Source organism: Dipteris shenzhenensis, chromosome 11 (assembly GCF_047967505.1).
Source record: "Dipteris shenzhenensis isolate YYH24624 ecotype China chromosome 11, Dip_SZ_1.0, whole genome shotgun sequence".
Taxonomy (NCBI): Eukaryota; Viridiplantae; Streptophyta; class Polypodiopsida; order Gleicheniales; family Dipteridaceae; genus Dipteris; species Dipteris shenzhenensis.
In genome coordinates this window covers 56,925,359-56,952,732 of record NC_141606.1, presented here as the reverse complement: position 1 = coordinate 56,952,732, position 27,374 = coordinate 56,925,359, and the positions used below count along the sequence as shown (strand labels likewise).

Genomic DNA, 27,374 nt, shown 5'->3' with positions numbered 1-27,374 from the left:
TATATTTATGCTACCAGCAGGCAGCCAGTTGGTGGGAGGAGAGCAGGCTCATAAAGTGCTAAAGAACATGACAATCTCTACAAAGAGAGTGCTATGCATGACACTAATTGGGCTCTCAAGAGAACAGAGCCACGTAGTGTGGTCACATGCTTTGGGTTTATTTGTTGAACCAAAGACTAGGTGTGGAGCACTCATAAATGTAATGGGTCGAAGTGCGAGTGTGGGTGCCCTGCACCTTGCTTCAAGGGTAGAAGACAACATCCTAATGGTATCAAAGAGCAGTTTGTGTGGTTTTGCAATACCTCTCTAGCCCATACCTGGTGTGTTGATCAATCTATCTTGGGTGTGCTTGGTCATTCACCGGGGGTGTGGAAGGTTGCAATCATGACTTCCATTAAAACACATGAAAAGGAGAAATTGCAACAAGCAAGTTTTGTGCCTAAGGAGGACAACATTCCAAACGTGGAGGGAGCACACGTGCCAAGGAGTGCTGTAGCAATGAGTGATGTTCACGCCGGCCGAAGGGATAATATAATAGTAAATTGGCGATCAAAGTTGAGTAAAGATTTTCAGGAGGGGATTCAGAAGGTTCAATGTTTGAATGCTAAAGTTTAGTAAGAGAAAATAGTTATTCCAAATGAAATGCATGTGCGTACGGAGAGTTCTTTTGCAAAAGTCCTTACATACATAGTGATGATATCAGAGTTTCCACGATGCTCTTGCAAGGACTTCATGCAACGAGATGCAAAGAAAGGGATGTACATTCCATGCAAACACATCTACTTTGACTTCATGGGTGTTTTGGGATAGAGTGACAAAATGCACGAGCTCACTGCACTTACAAAGGTTGAATTGTTCCAGGCCTTGGCTTCTCGTCCAACCTAACCAAGTATTAGCAATGGAATTGGTTAAATTTGGAGACCACAGTGGAGACATTTTGGTTGGCGGTTGGTATTTGGAATATGTATGCGAGTTAAATTTTGGAGACTACCTTACAAAAGCCATACTAGAGTTCTGATATATCCACTATGTAATTTTTGAAAGATGTTGTCAGTCCAATGAAGATGTGAGATAACTCTTTTTGATTTGCTTGTACATGTGCGAATCCCTTTGATCGGATTCTTGTTCAAGTATGGTTCTTTTTGTTTGAGAGCAAAGATTGGTAAACATGCTATTATTAATAGGTAGGGCAAGAAAATATTGCTATCTACCTCCAGAGTTGCAATTTCATAGACAATTGTCGGAGATGGTCAAGTTTTCTAGGCAAACATTTGTTATAATGAAGCAAGATAGAGGCTTGTTAGCCTTTGATCGAGGTTTGTTCATTCAAGTTTTGATCTACGGAGAGTTTCCAGCCAGTATACTTTTGTATGTTCTCACTTGGTTTTGTGAGAGGCTTTTGGTGTTTGTTTGGGTTCATTTGTATATCGACTTGGATACGAGGTCTTTCATTTAGACCTTCTTGAGTTTGTTGGCAACAAGTTTTCTCATAGTTGGTCTTGGAAGTACCCACTCTTAGTTTGAGGGGGGTTTTGGAGGCATCGATTGGGTTAAGTCTTAGGTTTGTCTAGGCTAGGTCAAAGGCGGATTGGTGGATACTTGTCCCATGTGGTAGCTGCATGGTTTGCATGGAATGCATGGGAATATTGGAGAGATATCATGATTCGTTGAGCTAGTGGAATTCATGGGATTGTCTTCTCAGCTACTCATGCAGATTTTGTTGCAGTGTTTGGCCCATGGTGGATTCTCTTGTTAGCTCTTGCTTTCAAAACCTCTGAGACGATATGTACTATGGCCAGATGTATTATGTTGTAGGTGAATCCATCAAGATGTAGTCTTTTGCAGCTGATGGCATATAAGTGTTGTGTTTTTATCATTCAATGCAACTTGTTATCTCATGTAGTCTATGGTTCTTTAAGTTCGCAAGCTTTCCATACATTGCATATTGTAAATAGATCCATGGGTTCCTTTAGTTTCCTTAAGTGGATGTAGGTAACTAGGGTTAAGGGACTAGTGCACCATGGGCACCACTCACAAATCATGGATGAGCAAGATTACCCCTCCACGTCCAACCCATGGCCCAATGCGTTTAATGCACTACGGGCGAGCATGGGCAGCTCTAGTCTATAAATTCCCTGACATAAGTTTATCCTTCTAGGCAACACTCTCGTATCATTTTTGTGAAAAAGTGTCCTCTTGACCACTCACCCTTCTTTGCCTAACCCCTACTTGCAAGGATTACCAGAATTCGAGCGAGCCTAAAGTTTGAGCGAGCCTAGACTTTCAAATTTAGCACTGGAGTTCATTTATCAATGTTGCAAAAGTCACGATCATTGATGTCAAACCCTTTGCTCTTTGGTGAAAAGTATAGCCATGTTTGTACCTGCCCAAGAATGGCTTCGCTTTCATTATGGGTGGGTAGTGGTTTGGTGCAAAGCAGTTGTAAGTTACTATGTGTAACACCCAAATGATGATGACTGACTGCGCCTCAGCCCTACGGGATAGTTTTGGTGTTATTTAGTCAGAGATTGATCTCCATTTACACGCATGATTTTTACTATGCCAGCATACACTGGTGGCAGACTTGTGAGAAGGATGGCCTTGATATCGTTGTCCTCAACTTTTACTTTCAAATCAAGAAGTTTGTTTAAGATAGACCCAATGAAATAGTCACCCATTTTCAAGCTAAAGAATACCTATTTTAACATCACCTTGGAGTTTTTGAGTTGGGAGCCTTACAAAGTTTCCCAGCTCTCTACTGCACTTGCCATCAAATCAAGATGGTGATTGTACTTTGCCTCGAGAGCTCTGTTGATGATTCGGAGTGCTCTTTCATTTCATTGTGACTTTCCCATTGAGTAGATTTGTCAGAATTAGACTCCTTTTTCGCTTTAGAAATGACATGCCACAATCCTTTTTCCGCTTTAGCTCGAGACTCAATTGCCATGCTGGACAATGAGCTCCAATAAATGTCAGGAGCTTCACTGCCTCTAATTTGGATTCCATTTTGCTACTTGCTTTGATACCAATTGGAGGAACCCACGGATGTATTTACAATATGCAACGTATGGAAAGCTTGCAAACCTAAAGAAACCATAGACTACATCAAACAACAAAGTTGCATGGAATGATAAAGACACAAGACTTGAAATTCTTAAGTTGCAAAAGACTATATCTTGATGAATTTAGCTACAACATACTACATCTCCCCGTAGTATATATCGTCTCAAAGGGTACATGGAAGTAAGAGTTGCCAAGAGCATCCATCACAGGCCAGACATCACGGCAAAATTTGCACGAGCAATCGAGAAGAAAATTCCATTTTTTTCACCACGATCAAAGGTGAGGTTACAGCTCAACGAATCGTGATATCTCATTCCATGCAAACCATGCAACCGCCACTTGGCACAAGTATTCCCCTTGACCTAACCTACACAAACCTAAGACTTGATCCAATTGATGTTTGCCTCCAACAGAAAGCACCCTTGGCCAAGGCAAAGCTAAATAGCGATGAGCTAGGGGCCTGTTTCCATGAAGGGCCTTGGGTGGTGGTGTGCACATCCACACGGGGGCAAGTGGCATTGGGTTGGTGGAATGAGCACCCACCATCTAGGCCACATGCGAGAGGGACTGGGGTGGTGCCCTGGTACGAATGACACGCTACTAGGAGTTTCAACATAGTGGGGTGAAAGCTGGTTGCGTGGTTGTTCTGTCCCATTATCTCGCACCCCGAATGGGCAGTCCAAATGGTATAATGGCATGGCAAATGCACGATTCGCCATGTGGCACTGGTGGAAAGAGGCCCTAAGTAGGACTTGGTGTGTGGAAATCAAAAATTTGGGGGGAAAGCAAGTGTGTGTCCGTGAAGGTCAATTTTGGGAAACGGCAAATATGGACAACAAAAATGGTGTCCTTGACGTGTGAGGGTTTTAACGAATTCACGCGTCTGTCTCCCGCCAATCGTGTGTTGCTTGCTAAGGACAACTTTCCGGGCAAATCTGTCGATGTTTCTACTTACCTCCCGGTTTCTCAAAAATCCTGTTTTGGATCTCCATTTCAGCGTTCTCAGGTAGGGTTCTCTTTCCAAACTCCCTTCGTCTTACGCAAACTCGCATTTTTGCGCTCTTCTCGCCGAATGCTGTCCATTTTCTGCCTCTGGCCCAAGGTCCCAACTTATGGGCGAGGGAGGAATCCAGAGCAAGGCGTTATAATTGCCTCAGACATTTCGTCCCCCTCGCAAAGAGCGCAAAAGTTTTCAAATGGGTTCTCTTGACAAGTTGAACAAATACAGTGGTACTCTGTTCCCCCTGCAGGCTGTTGCCAGTGTCGCTTACGCGGACAAGGAAAGTTTACGGCATGCTGTCTAGTTGAGTGCTGTTACGTGGCTTCGCTGAACGCAGAAACATAAGAACCTGAAAATGAGCGGCCCTAAAGTGGGCAGCGGGGCCGGCTCAGGCATACCAGCGAGTGACAGGAAGCTAGTATCTAGTTTGAAGGAAATAGTACCAAACAGCGAAGAAGAGATCTACGCCATGTTGAAGGAGTGCAACAGGGATCCCGATGAAACTGCCCAACGGCTTCTCAGTGAAGGTCGATTTTTTCCGTTTCAGTATTTATTGCCAAGTTTTCTTCACGCTATCTAATGATAAGCCCACTCTATTGCAGCCTGTCTACTTAGAAGTGAACATACGCAATGTAGCATTGTAAGTTTTTTTTTTTGGTGGAAATGGTTTGGGAACATCAGGTGCTAGGATTTTGTGATCAAGATCCAAGGACAAGTTGAAATTCTTCTGCGTTACTCTATCTCGTCAGCAAGGAGCACTAGAATGGTGTCAGTGTATATAATGTTGTCTGTAAGTCTTGGACGGCTTGTTGCTCAGTTGCTGGCCAGTAGACAACTTAGTAGCGATTTGTGTCCAGTCTCTATTATGAAGGTCGTATGAAGATAAGTCAACAAGGTTAGAATCTCAGGTGTTTGAGTTACACAGTGTTTTCTTTCAGTCCTGCTCTTCTGTTGGTGCCTACAGCGTTCAGAGTATTGCTTTGACCTGTTGCATCCTGAAAACAGATTTGAATCGAGCTGTCGGCCATGGTGATTTCAGCATTGTCATGTTCTGGGAAAGTTCTATCTATCTCACCTTCCTAGGCAAGGCAAGGCCGTTAATGCTCAAATGTAGGTTTGCAAGGTATTCAGACTTTTTAAATTTTCTTGAGACATCTCGTCTCTTGCCCCTAACTGATCTGTGCAACCCTATCGTGTCAACATTGTCCAGCGCCCACAGTGATCTGGTGTTCTGCAGTTCCCTTTTGATTGCAATTGGGATTTAGCCCTTCTTGCTTTCTGAGTTGGGTAATATTGCACTTAGCATGTCCTGCCTGCTCTCTGTCCATTCGATCATTGGATGCTCTCACCTATTTAGAGAGCATTTGCTATCGATTAGCCTACAAAAATATATGATGTATTGTGTCCATTGCAAGTAGGTTTCCAGTTTTTATTGGCAATGCTGCCAATATGTCAATACATAAATCTGTATGTAGGCAGAATTCTTATTTTTGTTTTGCTAAATTATCTTTCTTTTTCCACCATGCATGAGAATTCTTTGTTGCTAATTGGTGTGAACTCTAAGGTGATGCCATAACAGAATGTGGATCCACCCTTGGATCCATTAACTTGTCCTTGACATGGGTGACATTGAAGACATTGGTCACGTTAGGTTATAGGTCATCTACTTGGCATTGCAAGCTTCCTCTACTTCGGATCTCATACGTACACCTACTTCATCTCATGTATTCGAGGATCCAATCATCAAAGACACTTCTCTAAAGATGAAATGCATTTTAGATATTGTTCTGGATTTTCATTAAGGGATCTTGTAGATGCGTTATGAATTTGGTGCTGTCTACCAACCTTAACTCCTACAAATAAGCAGATTTGATGCATAGGTGGAGGCAACTTGTGGAGGGTTCTAGACTTACTTTAGTGGACCTATATCAGCTTTCCTCCACTCCAAAGGTCACCAGCAAAGGGTTCTTGGTGTGCTCGTCCTCTCCATTACAGCTAGTTCTTGAGCCTTTCATGGCTAGCTAGCGTGATTGTCATTGTACAAGGGTTCTCTCCCTGTCGTGTTGACTCATCATTAGAATCCAATATGTGTGTGAAGGGGATGATTTGCGGGATCGGAAGTCTAGGTGGGTAGAATTAACGCAAGACTTTGATTTTGAGATTCGGTATAGAAAAGGTTCTTTGAATAGTGTTGCTGATGCCTTAAGTCGGATTAAGATGATAAATGCTTTGTCATTTACCGAGATATCCTCCGACCTATTTCAATCCTTGGAAGGGCTTTGCGCAACTGATAGTCATTTTAGTCATTATTGGAAGAAGGTCCAGGATGGGAGCTCACTGACTAAAAAAGACTCATGGATTATGCCATCTACTGTTCAGGCGGTAGGAGGTCATTGGATGATTCGAAATGGTTTGTTGTTTCGAAATGATAAAATTTGTATACTAGACGTGTCAGATCTTCGATTCAAGATCGGGTCATCCAGGAGTACACATGACTGTATCTCTTGTGAAACATAGTTTTTACTTGCCTAAGATGAATGAATTTGTTTCGGACTATGTAGTAGGTTGCCATACTGTCAGGTGACCAAGGCAAAATGCCTTGGAAGCGCAGGGTTACTATAACCTTTGGACATTCCGTCCGTGGTGAACGGTGCCAACAACGTCGCCTGCATGCTGGGCTGGACCAGGGATGGAATGTGCCTCCACATGATAAGAGAATTTGCATTTCAGTTCATATTTGTCCTTTAATTGTACTTGGAAGTTTTTTAGAGTTGGGCCACACAACAACGCCCCATGCATCTCCATGATGATTGACATGCTACCTCAGTAATGTAGTAAGGGTTAGATGGCTATATCTCCTTTAGTGAGCCCTGATCTAGAGGGCTGTTTGAAGGTCACTATCATGTAGTATTGTAAGTGTGTTTGGGGATTTTTCCTCTCCTTGTCAAGGCTATGTTTTTTGAAGAGGTTTGGGCAAGCTAGTTGCAGGAATGGGATAAGTTGAAATGTTGTTGTTTTACTCTATCAAGGTTGGTTGGGTATTGTTTCCATGAAGAGGGTATGGATGATATGTTGGCAATGAGCAACAGATGAGGTGCTTTGGTTTCTATGTACATAGTGAATTGTCTCTAAGTTTTGGACGGATCGTGCTCAGTTGTTAGCTAGTAGAGCTCAAGAAACGATGTGCATTGCTTTTGACGTGTCGCATCTTAGTAATAGCTTGTATCAAGTTGTTATTTGTGCAGTCTTTATTGAAGGGCATATGAGATTTGGTCAACAGGGGGCTTCATATTAGGATCTAAGGTGTTGGATCCATAGTGTCATCTTTAGTCCTAGCAGTAGATTGCTATTCAGCTGGTGGTTAGCAAATAGGGTTTAGAGATAAAGGGAATAAAGTAATGAGCAACATCGCATGGGATAAATGAGTGTCTTCTCACCTTGAATCAAGTCTAGGTATACTTCTTATAAATGATACTTGATTGGAAATACAATGCTCTTATGGAACTGCTATGTCTCAAGTTAACTGTGGTTGATTTGTACCAACCCTAGCGGTTAAGGGTATTGGTTAAGGGGGCTTAGTCCTAATGAAGCAAGGACATGATTGAGTAGGCATTTTATGGAAGTTAGGGCTTATTGAGGGCTAGGCTAAATACAACTAAAGGCATTGGGTCTATATAAGTAGACCTATGCTCATCGCTTGGGATTGATCACCTTTACTGGGATCTTCTTGCCTTATAGAAAGAAGAAGAAAGAAAGTTTATTATAGTCTTTGAAAGACCGAAGTGTCTATGAGACCAAAAAAGCCAGATACAATGAGCTGATGGGTGGAGCTACTAAAGAAGAAGAAAGAAAGCCTATTAAAGTCTTTGAAAGACCGAAGCATCTATGAGACAAAAAAAATGAGCTGATGGGTGGAGCCATAAATGGGCATCTATACCCGAGACAAATACTAAATATTTGGACCCATGGGAAGGACGAAAAATCTGCAGTGTGGTATGATTGTGACACTTCCCTAAAGATGAAATGCATTTTAGATATTGTTCCGGATCCTCATTAAGGGATCTTGTAGATGTGTTGTGAATTTGGCGCTGTCTACCAACCTTAACTTCTACAAATAAGCAAATTTGATGCATAGGTGGAGGCAACTTGTGGAGGGTTCTAGACTTACTCTAGTGGACCTATATCAGCTTTCCTCCACTCCAAAGGTCACCAGCAAAGGGTTCTTGGTGTGCTCGTCCTCTCCATTACAGCTAGCTCTTGAGCCTTTCATGGCTAGCTAGCGTGATTGTCATTGTACAAGGGTTCTCTCCCTTCATCATTGCATGATAAGAGAATTTGCATTTCAGTTCATATTTGTCCCTTAATTGTACTTGGAAGTTTTTTAGAGTTGGGCCACACAACAACGCCCCATGCATCTCCATGATGATTGACATGCTACCTCTGCAATGTAGTAAGGGTCAGATGGCTATATCTCCTTTAGTGAGCCTTGATCTAGAGGGCTGTTTGAAGGTCACTATCATGTAGTATTGTAAGTGTGTTTGGGGATTTTTCCTCTCCTTGTCAAGGCTATGTTTTTTGAAGAGGTTTGGGCAAGCTAGTTGTAGGAATGGGATAAGTTGAAATGCTGTTGTTTTACTCTATCAAGGTTGGTTGGGTATTGTTTCCATGAAGAGGGTATGGATGATATGTTAGCAATGAGCAACAGATGAGGTGCTTTGGTTTCTGTGTACATAGTGAATTGTCTCTAAGTTTTGGACGGATCGTGCTCATTTGTTAGCTAGTAGAGCTCAAGAAACGATGTGCATTGCTTTTGACCTGTCGCATCTTAGTAATAGCTTGTATCAAGTTGTTATTTGTGCAGTCTTTATTGAAGGGCATATGAGATTTGGTCAACAGGGGGCTTCATATTAGGATTTAAGGTGTTGAATCCATAGTGTCATCTTTAGTCCTAGTAGTAGTTTGCTATTCAGCTGGTGGTTAGCAAATAGGTTTAGAGATAAAGGGAATAAAGGAATGAGCAACATCGCATGGGATAAATGAGTGTCTTCTCACCTTGAATCAAGTCTAGGTATACTTCTTATAAATGATACTTGATTGGAAATACAATGCTCTTATGGAACTGCCATGTCTCAAGTTAACTGTGGTTGATTTGTACCAACCCTAGGTAAGGAAACACCTAGGGGTTAAGGGTATTGGTTAAGGGGGCTTAGTCCTAATGAAGCAAGGACATGATTGAGTAGGCATTTTATGGAAGTTAGGGCTTATTGAGGGCTATTCTAAATACAACTAAAGGCATCGGGTCTATATAAGTAGACCCATGCTCATCGCTTGGGATCGATCACCTTTACTGGGATCTTCTTGCCTTATAGAAAGAAGAAGAAAGAAAGTTTATTAAAGTCTTTGAAAGACTGAAGTGTCTATGAGACCAAAAAAGCCAGATACAATGAGCTGATGGGTGGAGCCACTAAAGAAGAAGAAAGAAAGCTTATTAAAGTCTTTGAAAGACCGAAGCATCTATGAGACAAAAAAAATGAGCTGATGGGTGGAGCCATAAATGGGCATCTATACCCGAGACAAATACTAAATATTTGGACCCATGGGAAGGACGAAAAATCTGCAGTGTGGTATGATTGTGACAGTCCTTTATGTTTGTCTGAGGATTCAAGTCCACCTTGCGGCTGAGAATGGATAAGAGGGTCTTGCTCTAGCATTGATCTGTGCTACGGTGGCATGAAACCTGTGATAGAGCATTGTTGTCTATCATGTAGGGTGCAAATGCAACCCTCTCTAGGTATGCCTTCATCCGGTCAGCCTCAATGCGGAATCTGTTTGAAATTGACCAACATAGGGTACACACAGCGGAAGATTGATAGAATAGCCCATGAGCTCACACAGTGTGTGTGGTGGGTGGAATCACAAACTTCTTAACTTAGTGTGCTTCACATAGATGTGCTTCACTAACAAATAGACAGTGATCCAAGCCAGATATAGAAACAACCAAAAGAATATATTTTCGTCCAAAACTATGGACACTATACAATAGATAGATCCAGTCACACCAGGATGGGCCCAATGCCAACACGTCGATGACGTAGCCCCAGCAGCTCCGCCATGATGAAACCCTCTAGACCAATTTAGTGTCGATTCCGGTTCCAAGCTTTTCAACTAGTGGCTCCTGCTCCTCTAGGTCTGGTCTTGCACAAGCAAACCATCCTGGTACACAGGTCCATCCAAGGTAGCACCAGATGGCACCACCACCTTCAGTCACGTTCCCACCTTCGAACTCGAGCAATCTGGAGGCCGCCATCTTCCAGTTGTTCCCCTCATAATGAGTGAACAACTTGGAGTCTTCCTAGCACCATGCTCTCAGGGTCTGTTTCAACCTGTCCTTCCTCTGGCAAGGTTCATAACAAATGAACCATCTCGAGAAATAAAAATCCCAAGAGTATCTCCAGATAATCTGGACCATGAACTCTCACTGAGTCCTCAAGCAAGTACTCTTCTAGCTTTAGTACACCTTGTCCATAATCACCTTCCAGCAATCTACGTCTGAGATTTGAAGAAGCACCCACACTTTCCCTTCTGCCTTAGAAGAAGGCCCATTCCTTCCAATCTTGCATTAGTTGAGACTGCCCTTTGTGATCAAAGGCCGGTTACACAATAGATCTAGAGGCTTCTAGCCCAATAAATAGAAGCCCATTGGGGGGGTCCAGAGGCCTAAGAAATCTAGCATAGTCCTACCTTGAAGACTCTTCTTGTGGACACTAAAGGCCATTAAGGGCCACGCATCTGAAGGAAGGCGAAGAATAGTATTTGTGCAAGGTGGAGCAGCATCCTTGTCCACGTGGCATGCTTTGAGGAGGGTATTTTGTATATGGTCTGTCTCACTTGAGAGATGACCCACATAACTGTCTATTGATCTAGATGTATGCACAAGACGGAGTGGGATTTGATCTACATTGTGTGATTTTTCCTACTATTTGTTGGGGAGTGTTGGCTACAATAAGCAACCTCCATCTATTAGTGTAGCTAGCCTGGCAAAGCCCTGTAAAGTAAGATAAAAATTAGATGGGATTTATGTATAGGAAACTTCATTCACTGGCATCAGCAACCCTATCCTTTCAATGACAAAACTTTGCGCTGATTGCAAATATATTTAAAGACATGACGATAAATCCATGCAATAAAGCCATAAAGATAATGCCTCCAAACTTTCAAGGCATGCTTTTCTTGCATGTAAGATACTTCATTTCAAGCTTAGTAAACTTTTTGCTTTCAAATGCCATAGGTCTTCTGCTCTTGTAGCAAAGTTGCTCCACATAGTCACTATTTAGAGTCTGAAAACTTCATCCAATGCCTTATTCCATTGCACAGGTGGACTGGATCTTTCCTTCTTACAACTTGCTCCCCAAAGCAGTTGTATCATTAAGAAGTAACATTTGCTTAGGTCTTTGATGACTTGCGAAAGAAACCTATGAAATCGAAAAATCTACACTTGTTTAATAGTACGGGGGATAACGACTCACAAATAGCAAGAATCTTTTTCATCAATGTACATGCCTCGGCAAAAATGATGTGCCCCAAGTAAAAAAGTCTATGCTTAAGGAAATCACACTTTGATTCCTTGGCATATAACTTTTCTTGTCTCAAAAAGTCCAGGACAAGGCGGAGGTGATGCTCATGTTCTTCAGACAATTTACTATAAATCAAGATACCAAGAACACAGCTTTCCAAGATATGGACAGAATAAGTTGTTTGGAAAGTCACAGGGTCATTTGTAAGACCAAATGGCATTACTAGAAACTCGTAATGGCCACATTGAGTTTGAAAACTAGTTTGTGCATTGATGATATCCTGAAAGTAGATCAATTTTGGTGAACTATGTCGCAAAATGTAAATGGTCTATATCAAGTCATCCATACATCAAAGGTTTTAATAGTCAATTTATTCAACACAAGTCGCATTGTTCATATTACTAATAAGAACTAGGGCTCCCCATGGTGAATACTTGGTTGGATATGAGATATTCCTGAAATTTGCCTTTCCAAAATGGTTGACTACCACAAAGTAACTCAATCCCATGGTCCACAATACGTGGAGCTGGTCCAAAGGAAACTCAGGTAAACAGACGTCAATGTAATCATTTTTAATTGATTGGATGATTTGTAGTTCGAATTCCATGGAGTGCCCTAGGGTTTCAGGTTCCAATGGATGCTGTAATTCTGGTGTGTACTTGATGTCATTAATTTATGCCTCTAGCATGTTGTGGAGAGAATATGCTCTTCATGGGGAGTGGAATCACAAACTTCTTTACTTACTGTGCAACACATAGATGTGGAGACTCATAAATAGACAAATGATCCAACCAGATATAGAAGCTATCAAAACAACATATTTCTGTCCAAAACTATGGACACAACAAAAGAGAGAGAGGTTCAAAGTCCTACCAGAGCGTGATCCTTTGATCTTACCCATTTTTCACCAAGTGTCATGCACAACCGCCAAAAAACACGCTCTGAGGTGTTATTGGAATGCGCACATACCCGATGGGCATGCTATTGTCTGCATGCATCGATTCAGCATATTTTGAGGCGTGTGCAAATTATCATGCCCATCGTGGTACTTTTACCATCTGCCGAATATCTCTAGACTTGAGCCTGCGTGCTCCACCTCGAGCGTATGTAGTCTCTCTGTCAAGATCCCTTCCACCTTGCTGTCCGGAAGCCAGCCTAGGTGGGCAGCCCTTTCTCAGCTCCAGGTGATGAGATATGAGGGCACAAAGGCCCTCCTTTTATAGGCCCAGAGGGTTGGCCAACCAACCGACCCAGCAGGCCCAAAATGGCCGACCTGCTGGTCGGTCATCCTGCCCCCTCTGGCCTATATAATGTGCCCCTTGTGGGGTCAAAACAAGGGCCTGTTAGCCCACAAAACTAGGGCATGAGCCCTCGGTTCCATGCAGGGGCCCAGCCCCTAGATCTGCCCCAACCAGGGCCTGGTTGGCTGGCTCTTACCAGCCCAACCAGCCCTCCTTTCTGGCCGACCCAGATGCTGCCTTTCCTGCCATCTCCATGGCTTGTTATAGGCCATTAGCCTGCCGACAATCCCCGCCAAAACCTTCACTATTCAGGCGTGTATGCCCTGGGATAACCCTGCCTCTATGTTGCTGTTGATTCACCTCCTGCCTGGGGCCTGATATCCCTGCCACTTGTTCTGTACGGTTGTTCCATCTGTTGCAATCCCGTTGCCTTCCACTTAGCCACCGGTTTGCTCTTGGTCTTTCCTCTACCAGTCGCTTCATCCATTGCGCTAATCCACGCTCCTAGATGGCTCCAAGTATTTCTCTTTCCTTTGTCTAATCCTTGCCCACATGGCAACCATGGTGCTGCCCATGTGGCAGTCTCACAAACCCTAGGCTCACCCCCCCATGCTCTTCTCATATGGGGGCTTACAGATTGGGAGGTGGTATTTCCAACAATGTCCTCATTTTGGGCTCATTGGTGGGAGCATGACTTTGGCAAGAAGTTTTCAACAATTTCAGCTTAATAAGTCGAGCGTCAGAAGGCCAGAGGAATGCTGATGTCATTAAAAATACTTGAAAATAATGGGAGAGCATCTATATGGACTTTGTGGTTGTACATGGACTAGAAATGGCTACGAAGCTATGTGGGTGGTGGCTATGTGGGTGGTGGTGGATAGGCTCACTACACTATTTATGCCTACTAGGTCAACCATAAAGAGTTTTGAGGTGGCACAAGTGTAGCTTTTCAAACTTTATGGAGTCACTCCACGAATATTGTCAGTGGAAGAGGTACAAAATTCACCGCACATTTTTGGTAATGCGTATTCCAAAAGCTGGAATACTTTGAGTATGAGCTCTTCGGATCACCCCAAATCGGATGTGAAACCGAGCGAACCAATTAAGAGTATGGAAGAGATGCTGAAGGCATATGTTCCTAGGAGACAATCTTTGTGGGAAAGGTATATTTCACTCATAGGTTTTGCCTATAATAGAAATAAGCACAAGGGGCAGCCCATTTATGTTTATGTATGAGTATCGACCTAGGTTCCCTATTGTCATTAGCTTGCAAAAAGTAACAAGCTTCCAATTTCGTGCAAGATATGCAAGATATGCTTCAACATGCCAAAGAAAGTCTCGGGAGTGCTCAGGATTGAGCATGGTACTATTTCAAATCAAGGTAAGTCACCACGTGTTTTGCAAGAGGGTATGTGGGTTTATGTAAAGATACCAAAGCATTTCATAATGGCAAAGTCTTGCGGACCTTATAAGATTATTAAGAAAATCAATGTTGTTGCTTCCATACTGGAGTTACCAAAAAGGATTAGAGTTCATCCGGTCTTCCATATATGCTGTCTCAAGGAGAGGCTTGGAGAAAATGACAGCTTAGTCTATGACAAGGATTTGAGTACATACATTTCATATGAACTAGCGATGGTTCTAGATCAAAGATCTCGGCAACTTAGAAATAAGATTCGCTATGAATACTTGATTAGATGAAAATGCAGATCAGAGGATGGCGATTTCTGAGAAAGCATGGATAGTCTCCGAAAGTGATGGCCCTCCTTTCATGTACGATGACATGAAGTTTGTTAAGGGAGGAAGAATGTTATGTCCCAAGCTAACTATAGTTGGTTTGTACCTGACATAGGTAAGGGAACAAATAGGGGATTCAGGGTATTGGTTAAGGGGGCTTAGCCCTAACGAACCAAGGACATGCATTGTATGGGGGTTAGAACTTATTTAGGGTTAAGGTTAAATATATCTGGAGGGGCTGGGGCGCTGTGATTAGATTATAAAGCAGTGTTTAGTGAATGTTTGATTGTTTCTGGCACATGGAGTTGATAAATTGTTCCCTTACCTGTGTTTCAACCTAGGTTTTCTACATTTATCTATTAGATATTGATGTTACTAGTGGTAAGTAATTTTGACAAAACTGACGGGCAGATTTTACTCAAGTTCTTTGAGGCCTAATCACTCAGCTCTTGTTTCTTGCTGAGTTTTTTGGATCGAGATCATGTTCCTTATTCCAAGATTTATAGAATAAAAATTTCATTGATTTCCACTCAGTGTTTTGGACTATCCCCGAGCTTAAGTTCAAGACCATCGCCTGAGCTTAGTCCTAGGCCAATAAGCCTTAGCATCCCCTACCCTTACAACACACCCCAAAGGATGTCCTAGCCTGGACTGGGTGAATTTTCAGGTCAGGACCACAGTAAGCCCTGGCCTTCCATATCACCAGAACATGCCCCGAAGGATGTCCTCAGCTCTCATGGGCAAGGAGATCCAATCTAATGGTGATTGATGCCCAAGCAATGAGCATGGGTCTGGTTATGTATATGTGAAACAAAAATTTCAAATAGCAGAGGCGGCTGCAAGAGAAGAGGCTTGAAGATCTGCAGACATGGCTGAGGGGCTTCATAGACCCCAGTCATGGCTTGTCTAGCAGACTGCTGGTCGGCTAATTTGGCAGTCAGTTGGGCCAGATATAGAGTCTGACCATTTGGCCTGCAATGCGGCAGTTTGGCAGTCCCGTTGGCCAAATAACAGACCAGGTTTGTATCTGAGGCCAGTCAGCCAGATTTGGTGGGAGAGGGACCAGTAGCCCCTCCTCTATAAATAGGGCAGTTGTGCCCATGCCAAGATCATTGACTGTAAAGCCATTGACACTACAGTTCAAGAGGGTGCAAGGCAGATTCGGAATCTATAACTTAGCCTTTATACTGATGTATTTTGGCAGCAGATCTGCTGCAGGCTCGCAACACGTGAAGTACTATTGTGTGAAATTGACCTACATTTTGTTGTAATATATATCAAGCTATCTTGCAATTCTTTACTGCTGTTCATTGTCTCAGAACTGAGTAATACAGCTCGGATAGTGACGCTTCAAAGTCCAATGTTCATGCTAAAGATGGAGGAAGGTAACCAGGTATGTGCGTCCATCAAGATAAATTGAAGGATCAACTGGCCGCTATAGATCAATCGGTCACTCTCATGCTCAACAAGTTGCCTAATGGGGAGCAAGGCAAAGTCTATTTTAGGAAGATCGTGATGAATAGTAGTTTAATGCTACCATCACTGGTAAATGTAAAGTTAAAGGTCAGGGCAAGCAGGAGAAAGGCAAGCTCAATAAAAAGAAAACCAATGATGCCTACAAGAATGGAAACTCTGCAGATAGGGAAAGCAAGAATAAAAAATAGACCTGCTACTATTGCGACGTGCCTGGACATCTAGTGAAAGATTGCCGGAAGAAAAAGGCTGCTCAAAAAGAAAAGGGAGGAGCAATCCAAAACCAATCCAGACAAGAAGCGGTATCTGATCAATGAGCTAACGAGGAGCGTTCTTAGAGGTTACCCCAAGTAGCACTGAGGAGCAAAAGTGACAGGCCTCATGTCCTAAGACAGGTCGCTCTGTGCTGAGAACCAGAATATGTTCATCATGAGGGATGACGATGAGAATGGCAATTCAGTGGCAGAGTATGAGGTTGTAACTGGCACTCACTAGAGCATTGGCTCAGAGATTCATACGCATGCTAATGGGGGTGCTTTTAGAAGGTACCTGGCTTATTCTGTCAGCAAGCAACAACAAAGTAAAAACAAAGTAAAGACCAAGGGGATGTAACTCTCTACGTATTTATGTTGAATATAGTAGCTTGTCTGAAACTCAAGTTTGTTAGGGTGGAGGGTGAAAAGCTTCCAACAAGACAAACTAGTTTTCGGGGCATACTGGCTCAACATTAGGGCTGCCACGTGGACAGCATATGTCTTGACACATGGGCGTCTTATGGGTTGATTGTGGCAGCATGTAAAGCTGCCACATGGGCAGGATATGAGCTATTACATAAGCAGCAAAGGCAGCAGCAAAAGAGAGCTGCAACAGAGACAGCTGCTGTTGCAGGAGAAGATGCAAGAGTGAGAAGGGTCCATGTGTGACAAGAAATGGCCCTGCATATAGGCCAAACAATGGCATGGCTGAGGAGCTTTATAGGCCCAAGCCACGGGTCATTCAGCAGGTCGGCCACAAGGCAGTTGGTGGGGCCAGATATAGGGCCTGATCAGTCAGCTTGCCACCAGGTCGGCACTCTGGTCGGCCTCTAACAGGCAAGATCAGGCCACATTTGGTGGGAGGGGGCAGAAAGGCTCCTCTCCTACGGATAGGATAGTTGTGCCCATGCCAAGTTCATTCACTGTAAAGCCACTGACACTCCACAATGTAGCAAGAAGCTGAACACATGTGAGGCAAATCTGGAAGCTATCCTTAGGCTTCATACTGAGGTGCCTTGGCAGCATTTGTGTGAGTTTTAACTAAATTCATATTAATTAATAATTCAAGGCTATGCTTGGTTGATAAGGATTACATACATGATCTTTACTAAATTAATTTAATCCTAATCACTAGTTTAAGATTTTTATTTTTTAAAAACTTTCCCCCTTGTCTAATCCTAGATTAATTGTATATATCATTTCTTCTCAGTTCAAGGGGATTGCGAGTTTGTTCTAGCACGATTCCTATCTTGCATCTGTCTGCTTCCCTTTTTCTTCCAAGTACTTGTGCTTTAGTCTAACCCATGAGCATAAACAGGTTCTAGACAGGTCTAGAGATCTCGCAATAGACCAAGGCTAGCCCCTGAGCGGTTCTAGACAAAAGATTTATTAGATATAGATATCTACAATCAACTGTGATTTGGAAAGACAGGATCTTCTTCTGCTCTCTTGTACTGCTACCTTTGCTGCGTTCGTGGCAGCCTATATGCTGCCCACTGGCAGCTCTACATGCTGCTATTATCAGCCCAGAAGTTGCCCATGTGTTGGGGCTATGCTGTCCATGGCAGCCCTAATGCTAGGCCAGATCCATGATGATCTTCCCTTATGCATACATACATGCCACACGGCTACATTATCCTTGCATGACTACATACATGCCACATGCCTACATGGCTACAGTATCCTTGCATGACTGTCAGCATGGAGGTTTTTCACCTGCCATAGCCGTCCTGCACGGTGCTGGCCTTGTTGTACATATGGTATTTGAGCCTGCTTTACAACACGCCTCTGCTTGTTTTATGCGAAGCATATGTAGCTTGCTGCAGATGTTAGAAAAGGCAACACCATTGACGTCAAGGGGGACACTCAACGTTCGCTCTGAAGGGGTTTTTGTTGGGTATGTTTGAAGTCTTGTGTCTTGTATGCATATTTGTGACCACCCTATGTGTCAACAGCGCATGTGTGTATGTATCCACCTATTTGTGTGTGGGTGTGAACACCTTATATGTATAAGTGTGCTTTTGTGTGTTAACCCTTTTGGGTGGATAAGGTGAGTTGAGTGACATATTGAATGATGTCATTGTCCATGCCACATGTCACTCACTGAGGTGTGAATGAGTCAAAAGATAAGGCTTATGCCTACAAAAGCATTATAGTTGAAGACTAAGAACATCAATTAGTATCATTGAGTTCATGCAGTAGCGTGTCTTGAGCACTCTCTCTCTTTTCCTCTCTCTCTACGGTATCCTTGTATGACTCTCGGCATGAAGGTCTTTCAACTGCCATAGCCCTGCTACATTGTGCTGGCCGTGTCCTTCAAAAAACCCATCCGCATTAGTACATCACAAAGTGTACAGTGCTAGCATGGACGTGGGATACTTGAAGATTTTGAGTCTTGTCCAAAAACTAGTTACATGTAACTGTAGTGTCTCTATGGGGCTTGAAGAATTTTTGTTAGATTTACTTTTTGTTGTGAAGGAGCTTCTTAAGATTAGAAATATCTTAGTATATTACGTGATGCATGATTTCCCACATGATCAAAGAGATTGAAAATATGAATTTTGTGGATAAAACGCTCGCAAATAATTATTATTGAGTGATTTTAATGGTACCTTTATGCATTATTGATCTCCCAAGACTCATAGTGACTCTAGTGAACAAGGACCAATTGTGCTTCACTCATTGTGTTCTCTTTGAAAGGAAAAAGTTGGAAAGTTAATTCTTTGTAGTCCATTTACCAATTTGGGTAATGAATTTTGTTTTTAGAAGCCTTTTTTTCCTAGGGTTTCTTTTGTACCTTTGTTGGCAAGGGTGCTAACATATTTTTTTAAAAACATGCAGGAAAGTTTCATGTCGTAAAACGAAAGCGAGACAAGAAGAAAGAGGTAATTAAATATTACTTCTATGTTTTTGAACTCTAGTCTAGGTCTAAGATATAAGCTTGTAGTTCGTATACCCTTTTATACCCGCTAGCTTATGATGGTGTTGTTAAAGGATGTAATGTTCATTGTTTTACTATTATTAATTACTTTATTTTTTGGATAAATAGTATAAACATATGTACGTCTTCATAATATAAAATTAATATGTAGTCTATCCTTTACTTAATTGCTAGGCAAGGCAACAATTCTTGTTAATATTTTGTATCCTTTATGCTTGCTGAGTTGTTTGGACTTTGCGCATGCATACATGCATATGCATTTTTTGTAGGTGAGGGAAAATTTTCAAACTACCTTCTCTTTCTATACAGTCCAAAAGATTGCGTGTTTATGTTTGGATGCTATATTGCTTCAAACGGTTTTGAGAGCAAATGAGACCTTACGTCATTTTACATGCTAGGTGAAAGTTTTATGATGTATTTGCATTCATTGTATGCAAGCATTTATAAAATACTAATGCATACAAATATAAAAGCGTGTGCGTACAAAGGCACACCCACACCCTTTTTGTGTGTTTTGATGAAATCCATATATGTTTATATCATAAGAAGCAGTCCCCAATAGAGGGAACATGCAGTTACAGCATCAAAAGGTGTCAATGTCAGACAGATAAATAGAGGATCTATTTGACGAACACATATACAATCATAGAAAGATTGCCTGAGTGACACTCTGTAGTAGTGAAACTTGGAACAAGTTGAATCTCCAAAGACTGCATGATTTTTGTCTTTCCTTAAGAGTCTAGAGTCCCCAATATCGAATCCTAGTGAAGAAAAGATAAATTTTCTCCTCTGTTGGTAAATCCTGAATAGCCAAAAAAGCTTGCCAAAGGAAGCAGTAGGAAACCAAGCTCGGAGACACTTGCATTAAAAACAAAACGTCACGAGTTGTAGCGCAATGCTAGAAAAGGCGAAGCAAGAACTCTTTGGAGCCAGACAAGTAAACCAGGTCTGGTCAACCCTAGACCTTGGTGGGGTATCCACGTCAGCTCATAACTAGAAACCCTATCAGAACACATGCCAAGCTTGCAAGCAACCCATCCGGGTCTGGGCATTTGACCTCATAAGGGTTGGCACTAGCAATTCACCTCCCAGCTGTAGGCTCATCTGACCCAGCTTGAGCTAGAGGTCTAAACCTCTTGGAGAGAACTAGCCAGCCTCAGAGTCTTGACTAGCGTCCCATACCACAAGCCCTTTCCCCTAGTTGCTACTCTTTGGCTAGTAGGGTTGCAGGCTTGGCCTGTGTGCTGATACGATTTTTGGTTATGGAGCTAACATGGATATCCCAAGGGGGTCTAGGTCTAGGGTTGACTAGACCTGACGAGGGTTGTTTCATTGGTATTAGAGCCATTCCTAACTGGAGAGAACTAGCCAGCCTCAGAGTCCAGACTTACGTCCCATACCACAAGCCCCTTCCCCTAGCTGTTGCTCTCTGGCCACTATAGGTCTTGGTCATCGAGGATTGCATCCTTATGACCCTGATGATGAGCCCCTACCCTATACTTATAGGCTAGGCATCCTGCTTTATTGACTTTAGCCTTATTCTTAGCTAGGCTATGCTAAAGCAAGCATCCCTTGCTTTATGCTCAAGCCTCAGCCTGTTTTGGCTTACCCTCACTTGGCTAGCACTCCACTGCCAAGTATAGCAAGGTAGCTTACTCCTAGTGATCTAGACCTCATCTGCTAGCTTAGGTCTATCCTTAGGTTAATCCTAACCTCAGAGTAGACCCCACGCTGACTTAAGATCTAATCCTAAATCCTTGCCACCTAGGCCTGGGGCTTAGTAAACCATATACGTGCATTATGTAGTGGATGTAACAACATGTGTGACAAATAGCAGGAGCAATATGTCTCCGTGCAAGCAATTGGCCAAATGGAATAACCCCACACATCACCCGCCATGGAAAAAATTGTTGACAAATAGGAAGTTTGCAGCTCCAAAGTTGCCGCAATCTGTTGCGCCACCACTTGGAATTACGATTCATAGACCAAATCTGATTTGCCCGTCTGAAGTCCAAGGCGGAGGCATTAAGACCTTATACACGTTGGCCACTGAGACATCAGCCAACAGTAATGGGCGAATGCCAAAACCCTAGCAGTGTAGAGCCCAATCCATAAGACAATAAGTTCTAGCTTTGGTACCGGTATAGACACTATCCTCTCTCGACTGAGGGGGATGGTGAAAAGGGGGGGGGGGGAGTAGCCAAGTGAAGCTCAATGCTCTGAATGCTCCGACCCTGTATCCGGTAAGCTGGTGAGACTGTGTCTATGGAGAAGGGGTGGCCCCCCTATGTAAGCCAAGCTGCCATAGCCCACGTGAAATCTTTGTGCGTGCTCTGAAGCCGTGCCACAATCCGAAGTGCTCCGAGCCGGATCCTCTGAGTTGTTGGGCAGCTCCATAATCAGTGAGGACTAGTCTCCATAGCTCCGACTGTACATCTGTGGCAGTTGCCATCCACCCGCATTTGCTCAAGCCATGGGCCCACTGGGAGACCACCGTGTGCGACCATCCAAAAGAAATAGGATATCTTATGTGGACACAGGCTAGACCACAGGCGAGCCCAAAATTTGGATCTAACCTCCTCGGGCACCTATTGCACACTCCAGTGTCTCTCCCGTGAAGGGGTCCAAGCCATTGTGTCCATTTAGATGCGACGTCCTATCCGTGTGGTGTACGAGAAGAAAGGCACCTCCTCCACTTTCTCTGAGAGACCTGCTCTGACCGGCCATAACCACTCTCCGGGTCCCACTGTATTTGGCTGAGAGGGCGTCCCTCCCATAACCATAGTCTTTAGTGGGGGGAATCTAGATCTGTGATGCAAGAAGGGTCGATTGACCACTCCTTGCCCGAACGTCCCACTACTTTGACCCTCTGCAAACCCACCTGGCCTAACACCCCGTCCATCTCTTGATGCCCTGTGATCCAGGATTGCAGTAGTCCGCCCGGTCCCACATCATAGAACCACGCGCTCGTGGGGCTGGCGGCTGCGGGCATAACTGAATCCTCAGGGGTACACCCGTCCTAGAGAATTGTCCTAGCCAGTGTGTTAGAGTGAAGACTTGCAGTCCCTTCCTCCAAGAATCCGGGATAGCCGCCTCTATCTCCACCATCCTTTGGCTGGCCCCTCTCAGATGAGAAAGGACCTCTAATCGTGCCTCTGCCTCTACTGGGAGTCTAGACCATGTCCGTAGGAAGTGAGCCGAGCCGCTGTCTGACTGTGCCTAGCCAATGTGTAGCCGCTGCCCTAGCATCAAACCATCTTGGTCTCTGACCTGTGGGTACCAGATAAGAGGCTGGCGTGCAAACTCCTCTACGTATCGGGGGCTAGAGACTCCTCATCAGGGGTGAGCCCTTACCCGTGAGGGGGGCCTCTGAAACCTGTGGGACGGTTGCCATTGACCACTTGTGCGGGGGGTGTTCCTCAAGAGACCGCGCTGTAGGAGAAGTTTCTAGGGCTCCATGCCTGTAGTGAGACCCCTGACTATCAACTTGCCCAATAGGGTTTTGCTGTGCATCTCTGGATCTATAATACCCAGGCCTCCCTGTTCTTGTGGTAGTATCATTGTCTGCCACGTAACTCCAGCGCTGGTGTCGCGAGTGCCATCTGAACTTGCCCAAAGGAAGGTATGCACCAAGTGTCTCAACTGTCCCATGCAACCCCTGTGAAAACGCTAGCAAGAGTCTATGTACTAGGTTGTGGCCAATAGGACTTGGTTAGCCACCAAGGCCCTATTTGCTCGAGAGAGTTTGGCTGAGCTCTAGTAAAGAAGCTTGCGCCTCATGCTCTCAAGGACTGGGGCTATTTGTTACTTTGCGGAGATGTCAATGCCCACACGGCATCCCAAGTACCTTGTCGATTGGCTACTCGGGATCCACCTGAAGCCTACCAATGTGCCCCACCAAAGAATCTCCTAGGACTCCTCAGTCACTGAAAGAAAATCGACTGATCCTTGCCCTTGAGGCGGTGCAATATATCTCAAGAGCCCCCCTGATCGCATGCAGGCTCTCCTCCGAACCCTCCACATACAAGGTTGTATCATCTGCGAACTCCGAGTCCAGAAGCTCCTCCTCCTGTTTGATCCGTAGCCTCATCCCTTTGAGGCCAATCGTCTGCGACCACAGGAAATATCCCAACGCCTCCGCGACAAAGAGAAAGAGGAAGGGAGCCAGTGGGCAGCCTTGTCTCACAGAGAGGGTGAGCGAGAAGGCTTCCCTAGTGACAAAACTTGTTTGCGTGTCGTGGATGATGTTGACTAGATGGGGTCGTAGTCGCAAACTCAAGACCTTGGCTAAGATCTTGTATGCGGTGTCTAAAGAGTGATCGGTCTCCACTGTCGAATGTACGAGGGGTCCCCTCCCTTCGGGATCAAACAAATCTAGCCTCTGCTCAAGGACGGTGGGAGTGCTCCTGAGTCAAAGATCTCCTGAAAGGCCAACCGAAGGGGGGTGTGCACAAAGGGCCAAAAGCTCCTGAAGAAGATCGGGGACATCCCATCCTCCCTTGGGCACTTCTGAGTCGGGAGTGCCTGCGAGCTTCCTGAAGCTCGTCATTTGTGAAGGGAGAATCCAATTGGCTGCTCACGCCTTGAGAGACCACAGGTGGGACATGCTCTCATACCGCCTCGTGGGCCTCCTGTACCTGGGGGGACGACTCCTCAGCCTGAAAAAGGTGTCGATAGAAATCCAAAGCTAACTCCATAATCTCATGAGGGTCCGAAATGAGCGTTTCTCAATCTCTGCAACTAGGCACTTGCCGACCTAGGTCCCATGGCCTGAAAGAACTGGCGGCTCATCCTATCCCCCTGCTGTACCCACGAGTACGAGCAAAATGGTAAGAATACTCAATCCTCCTCAACTTCGTGTCCTGAAGCTTTAGACGTGCACACTCATATCTGTCAGCACCGTGTTTTGCTCCCTAAGACGCTCAATGGAGGCTAAGTCACTCCTCAAATCTCTCTCACACCTCTACAGGTTGAGGAGAGGTGCTCTTTGCTGCAGCAGTGGGATCAGGCCCGAAAGGAGGGGAAGTGGGCAGTGGTACGAGAGAGACGACTTCTTACAGGCCCTCGTAGGACACTTGCCCCCTCCCCTACAGAGGGAAGCGGGGTCTATGAGACTCAGATATCCGAGACCCTGTCCTGCACCATTTGGAACTGTAATGGTACCTTATGGTCAGAACTAGGGAACTTCTCGGAATCCTATACAGGCCACGACATAGTCTTCTATACAGAGACACATCAGAGTCCAGAGCGTCCTCTTCCAATAGTCAGCGGATATACATGGGAGTCTGCCTACCGAGATGAGACGAGGGGTACAGGAGGAGTTCGAGGTTGAGGTGGAGTTGCAGTCCTTTTCAGATCCACACTTCGGGGGATCATTTTAGTAGAGCAGAGAGAGACACATTCCAGATTTCTTTGGATCCGGATACGACACATGGACAGCCAGGATCTGTTTGTCGCAGTTTGCTACTTCCCCCCGGAGACCTCCCACTTTGCCAGAGATATTTGAGGTGATGATGAGACATCCCCATTTGCTGCCCTTTATCAGTCCATCGTTGACTTTTCTAGCCGCGGAGAAGTCCTTCCGGTGGGGGACTTCAACGCAAGGACAAGGGCCCGTCAGGTACCACTTCTTGATTTCAGAGATGATTCCACTCTACTGGCAGATGTTGACCTTGAGGAGGTAGGTATGCTACGGGTTTCGGCTGACAGGCGAGGTCCATTCTCATCTTATGGGCAGGCCCTATTAGACCTAGGCAGGATACATGATCTCATTATCTATAATGGTCTTGACAGATGGCCCGCTTTAAGTGGTTTCACATGCTTTCCACATGGGGGGGGCTTGAGTGTTGTTGATTACATCATGGGATCCCCTGTCTTCACATCTCGCATTATTGACTTCATTGTAGCACCTCTCCCCCCAGGGGCTGATCATACATACCTTTTCTTTCGCATCTCCACCTCCCTTCGCACAACACCTTCCACTCCACTCAGTGCTTACTCCACCTACCACGATATACGCTTTGATCGGGATCACTCATCTTCTTACTCTGACCGTCTGTACATACTTCTCGCTTATATTGACTTCATACTCCTTTTAGAGGATCGTGCTGCCCTTGTCACCCGCTCACTACACGAGGCTGCCATTCACGCTTTTCCCCACACCACCCGCTCCACCCGCCCACCACCCCCTGGAACCGTACCTTGTAATAGTTGGTACGATGATGAGTGTAAGGCCTTACGCCGTCAACTCAGATTCGAAACCAAAAATAGTCTTTCGAGCGCACCAGATATGCTACATGAATACCGTAGATTGGTATGGAAGAAGAAACTAGACTTCGTTCGTCGAAACGAGCAGGAGCTACTGAACATTTTGTTTAGTAACAACTCTAAGGACTTCTGGTGGAGATTTCTAGAATGACGGTCCCCTCCGCCACTCACTGGCACCCAGATCTCTGGGTGGAGATTTCTGGTGGAGATTTCTAGAATGACGGTCCCCTCCGCCACTCACTGGCACCCAGATCTGGTTTGATTATGCACACACACTTTATGACATCCCAAATCAGCCAGTCCCTAGCCTCACACATGCCTCGTCCCACATCTTAAAACCCTCTTCACTAGAGGAGGGGTAATGATGCTGTAATGAAACTTCATAATGGTCGAGCGAAGGATCATGAGGGACTATGCACTGAGTTCATTGCATATGGGATTAACCTCCTAGCCCCGATCTTAGCAAAGCTTTTTAATGAAGCGGTTTGTTTGGGATTTTCACACACTTGGACCATTAACACTATCTCACCCATCCACAAGGCAGGGGATTCCATGAGCCTGGAGAACTACAGGACCATTATGATTGGACATGTCATGTCCAAGATTTATGCATCAGTACTTGACTCCGAGATTAGCAGACTTGCAGAGTGTTGAGGACTCAGAGCAACGGGACAGGCCGGATTTCGGCGTGATCATGTAACCATGGATCACATTTTTGACGCTCAGATGTATCATCAAGGAGGCGAGGTCACGGAAGCAAAGGGTTTATTGTTGCTTTGTGGATTTTCGCAAGGCATTTGACACGGTCCCGAGAGCCCGCCTCATACGGCGCCTACAGGTTTTGGGTTATGACCAGGAGATCATTTGGGCTATCATGGCACTTTACAAGAGAGTTTCTGGCAGAGTTCGGGCAGGATCCGGGTGGATAGACGAGATTATGAGTACCATCGGGGTCAAACAAGGGTGTCTTTTGTCGCCTACCTTGTTTTGCCTCTACATTGACGAGCTTGAGACAGTGATGCAGACACAAGGGGATGTAGGTTGCTCTCTTGCGGGCACGCTGATCCAGATTTTTCTCTGTGCAGATGACGTGGCTCTCTTGTCTTCCTCAGAAGAGGGGCTTCAGAGACACCTAGACGCACTACAGTCCTTTTGTGAGTCTCATGATTTTAAGGTCAACCTGGGTAAAACCAAGGTCATGATCTTCAATACATCTCGAGCCATCATGCGTTAGGAGCAGTTCACATTTGCGGGGTCATCTGTTGAGATAGTTTCATCATACACTTATCTTGGGGTTATCTTCTCCGGACTGAGCTTCACTATGAGACCCGCGATGCAGGCTCGCTTGAGTAGAGGGTATGTCTCATTGGCCAGGTTAGAGAGGCAGTGCTTCCGCTCACACTTTTAGCATCCATGCATCAAGGGGTTTCTTTTTGACTCCGTGGCTCGCCTAGCGGGGATGTACGACAGCCCTTGTTAGGGGCCAGACTTGTCGGATACAAAGTGGGCCCGTGTGGAGCGGCTACAGTTTCTCATGCTATCACGGATGATCCGTGGTAAGTCATCCGTTCCTCACCAGATCATTCAGGTTGAGTTTAGGTCACCCCCTTTATAGCTAGATGCTGCATTTCAGGTCATCACATATATGTACCAAGTTAGGCAATATGGGGATTATACCTCGAGGCGTAGCAGGCTACCATGGATAGCTCTATCCTCTTTTATGGCACTTGCAGTAAAAGGAGATCAGATGTGCTGGTATGCACATACAGAGAGATGGTTTAAGCGACTGGGGCTCCACATGGATAGACTACCTCCCTTCTAGTA

General features: G+C 44.6%; 1 protein-coding gene across 4 annotated transcripts in view; it reads left to right on the top strand.

Annotated features, from left to right (window-relative positions):
* Window positions 1-3,848: 3,848 nt before the first annotated feature.
* LOC147897219 (uncharacterized) overlaps window positions 3,849-27,374 on the top strand; it is a 48,903-nt gene continuing 25,377 nt past the window's right edge. For all 4 annotated transcript variants that reach the window (XM_087381443.1, XM_087381444.1, XM_087381442.1 and 1 more), the window contains exons 1-3: window positions 3,849-4,069; window positions 4,314-4,590; window positions 19,184-19,227. In XM_087381443.1, coding sequence (XP_087237569.1) covers window positions 4,419-4,590; window positions 19,184-19,227 — 216 coding nt within the window. In that variant the 5' untranslated portion in view covers window positions 3,849-4,069; window positions 4,314-4,418. The remainder of the gene's footprint in view (window positions 4,070-4,313; window positions 4,591-19,183; window positions 19,228-27,374) is intronic.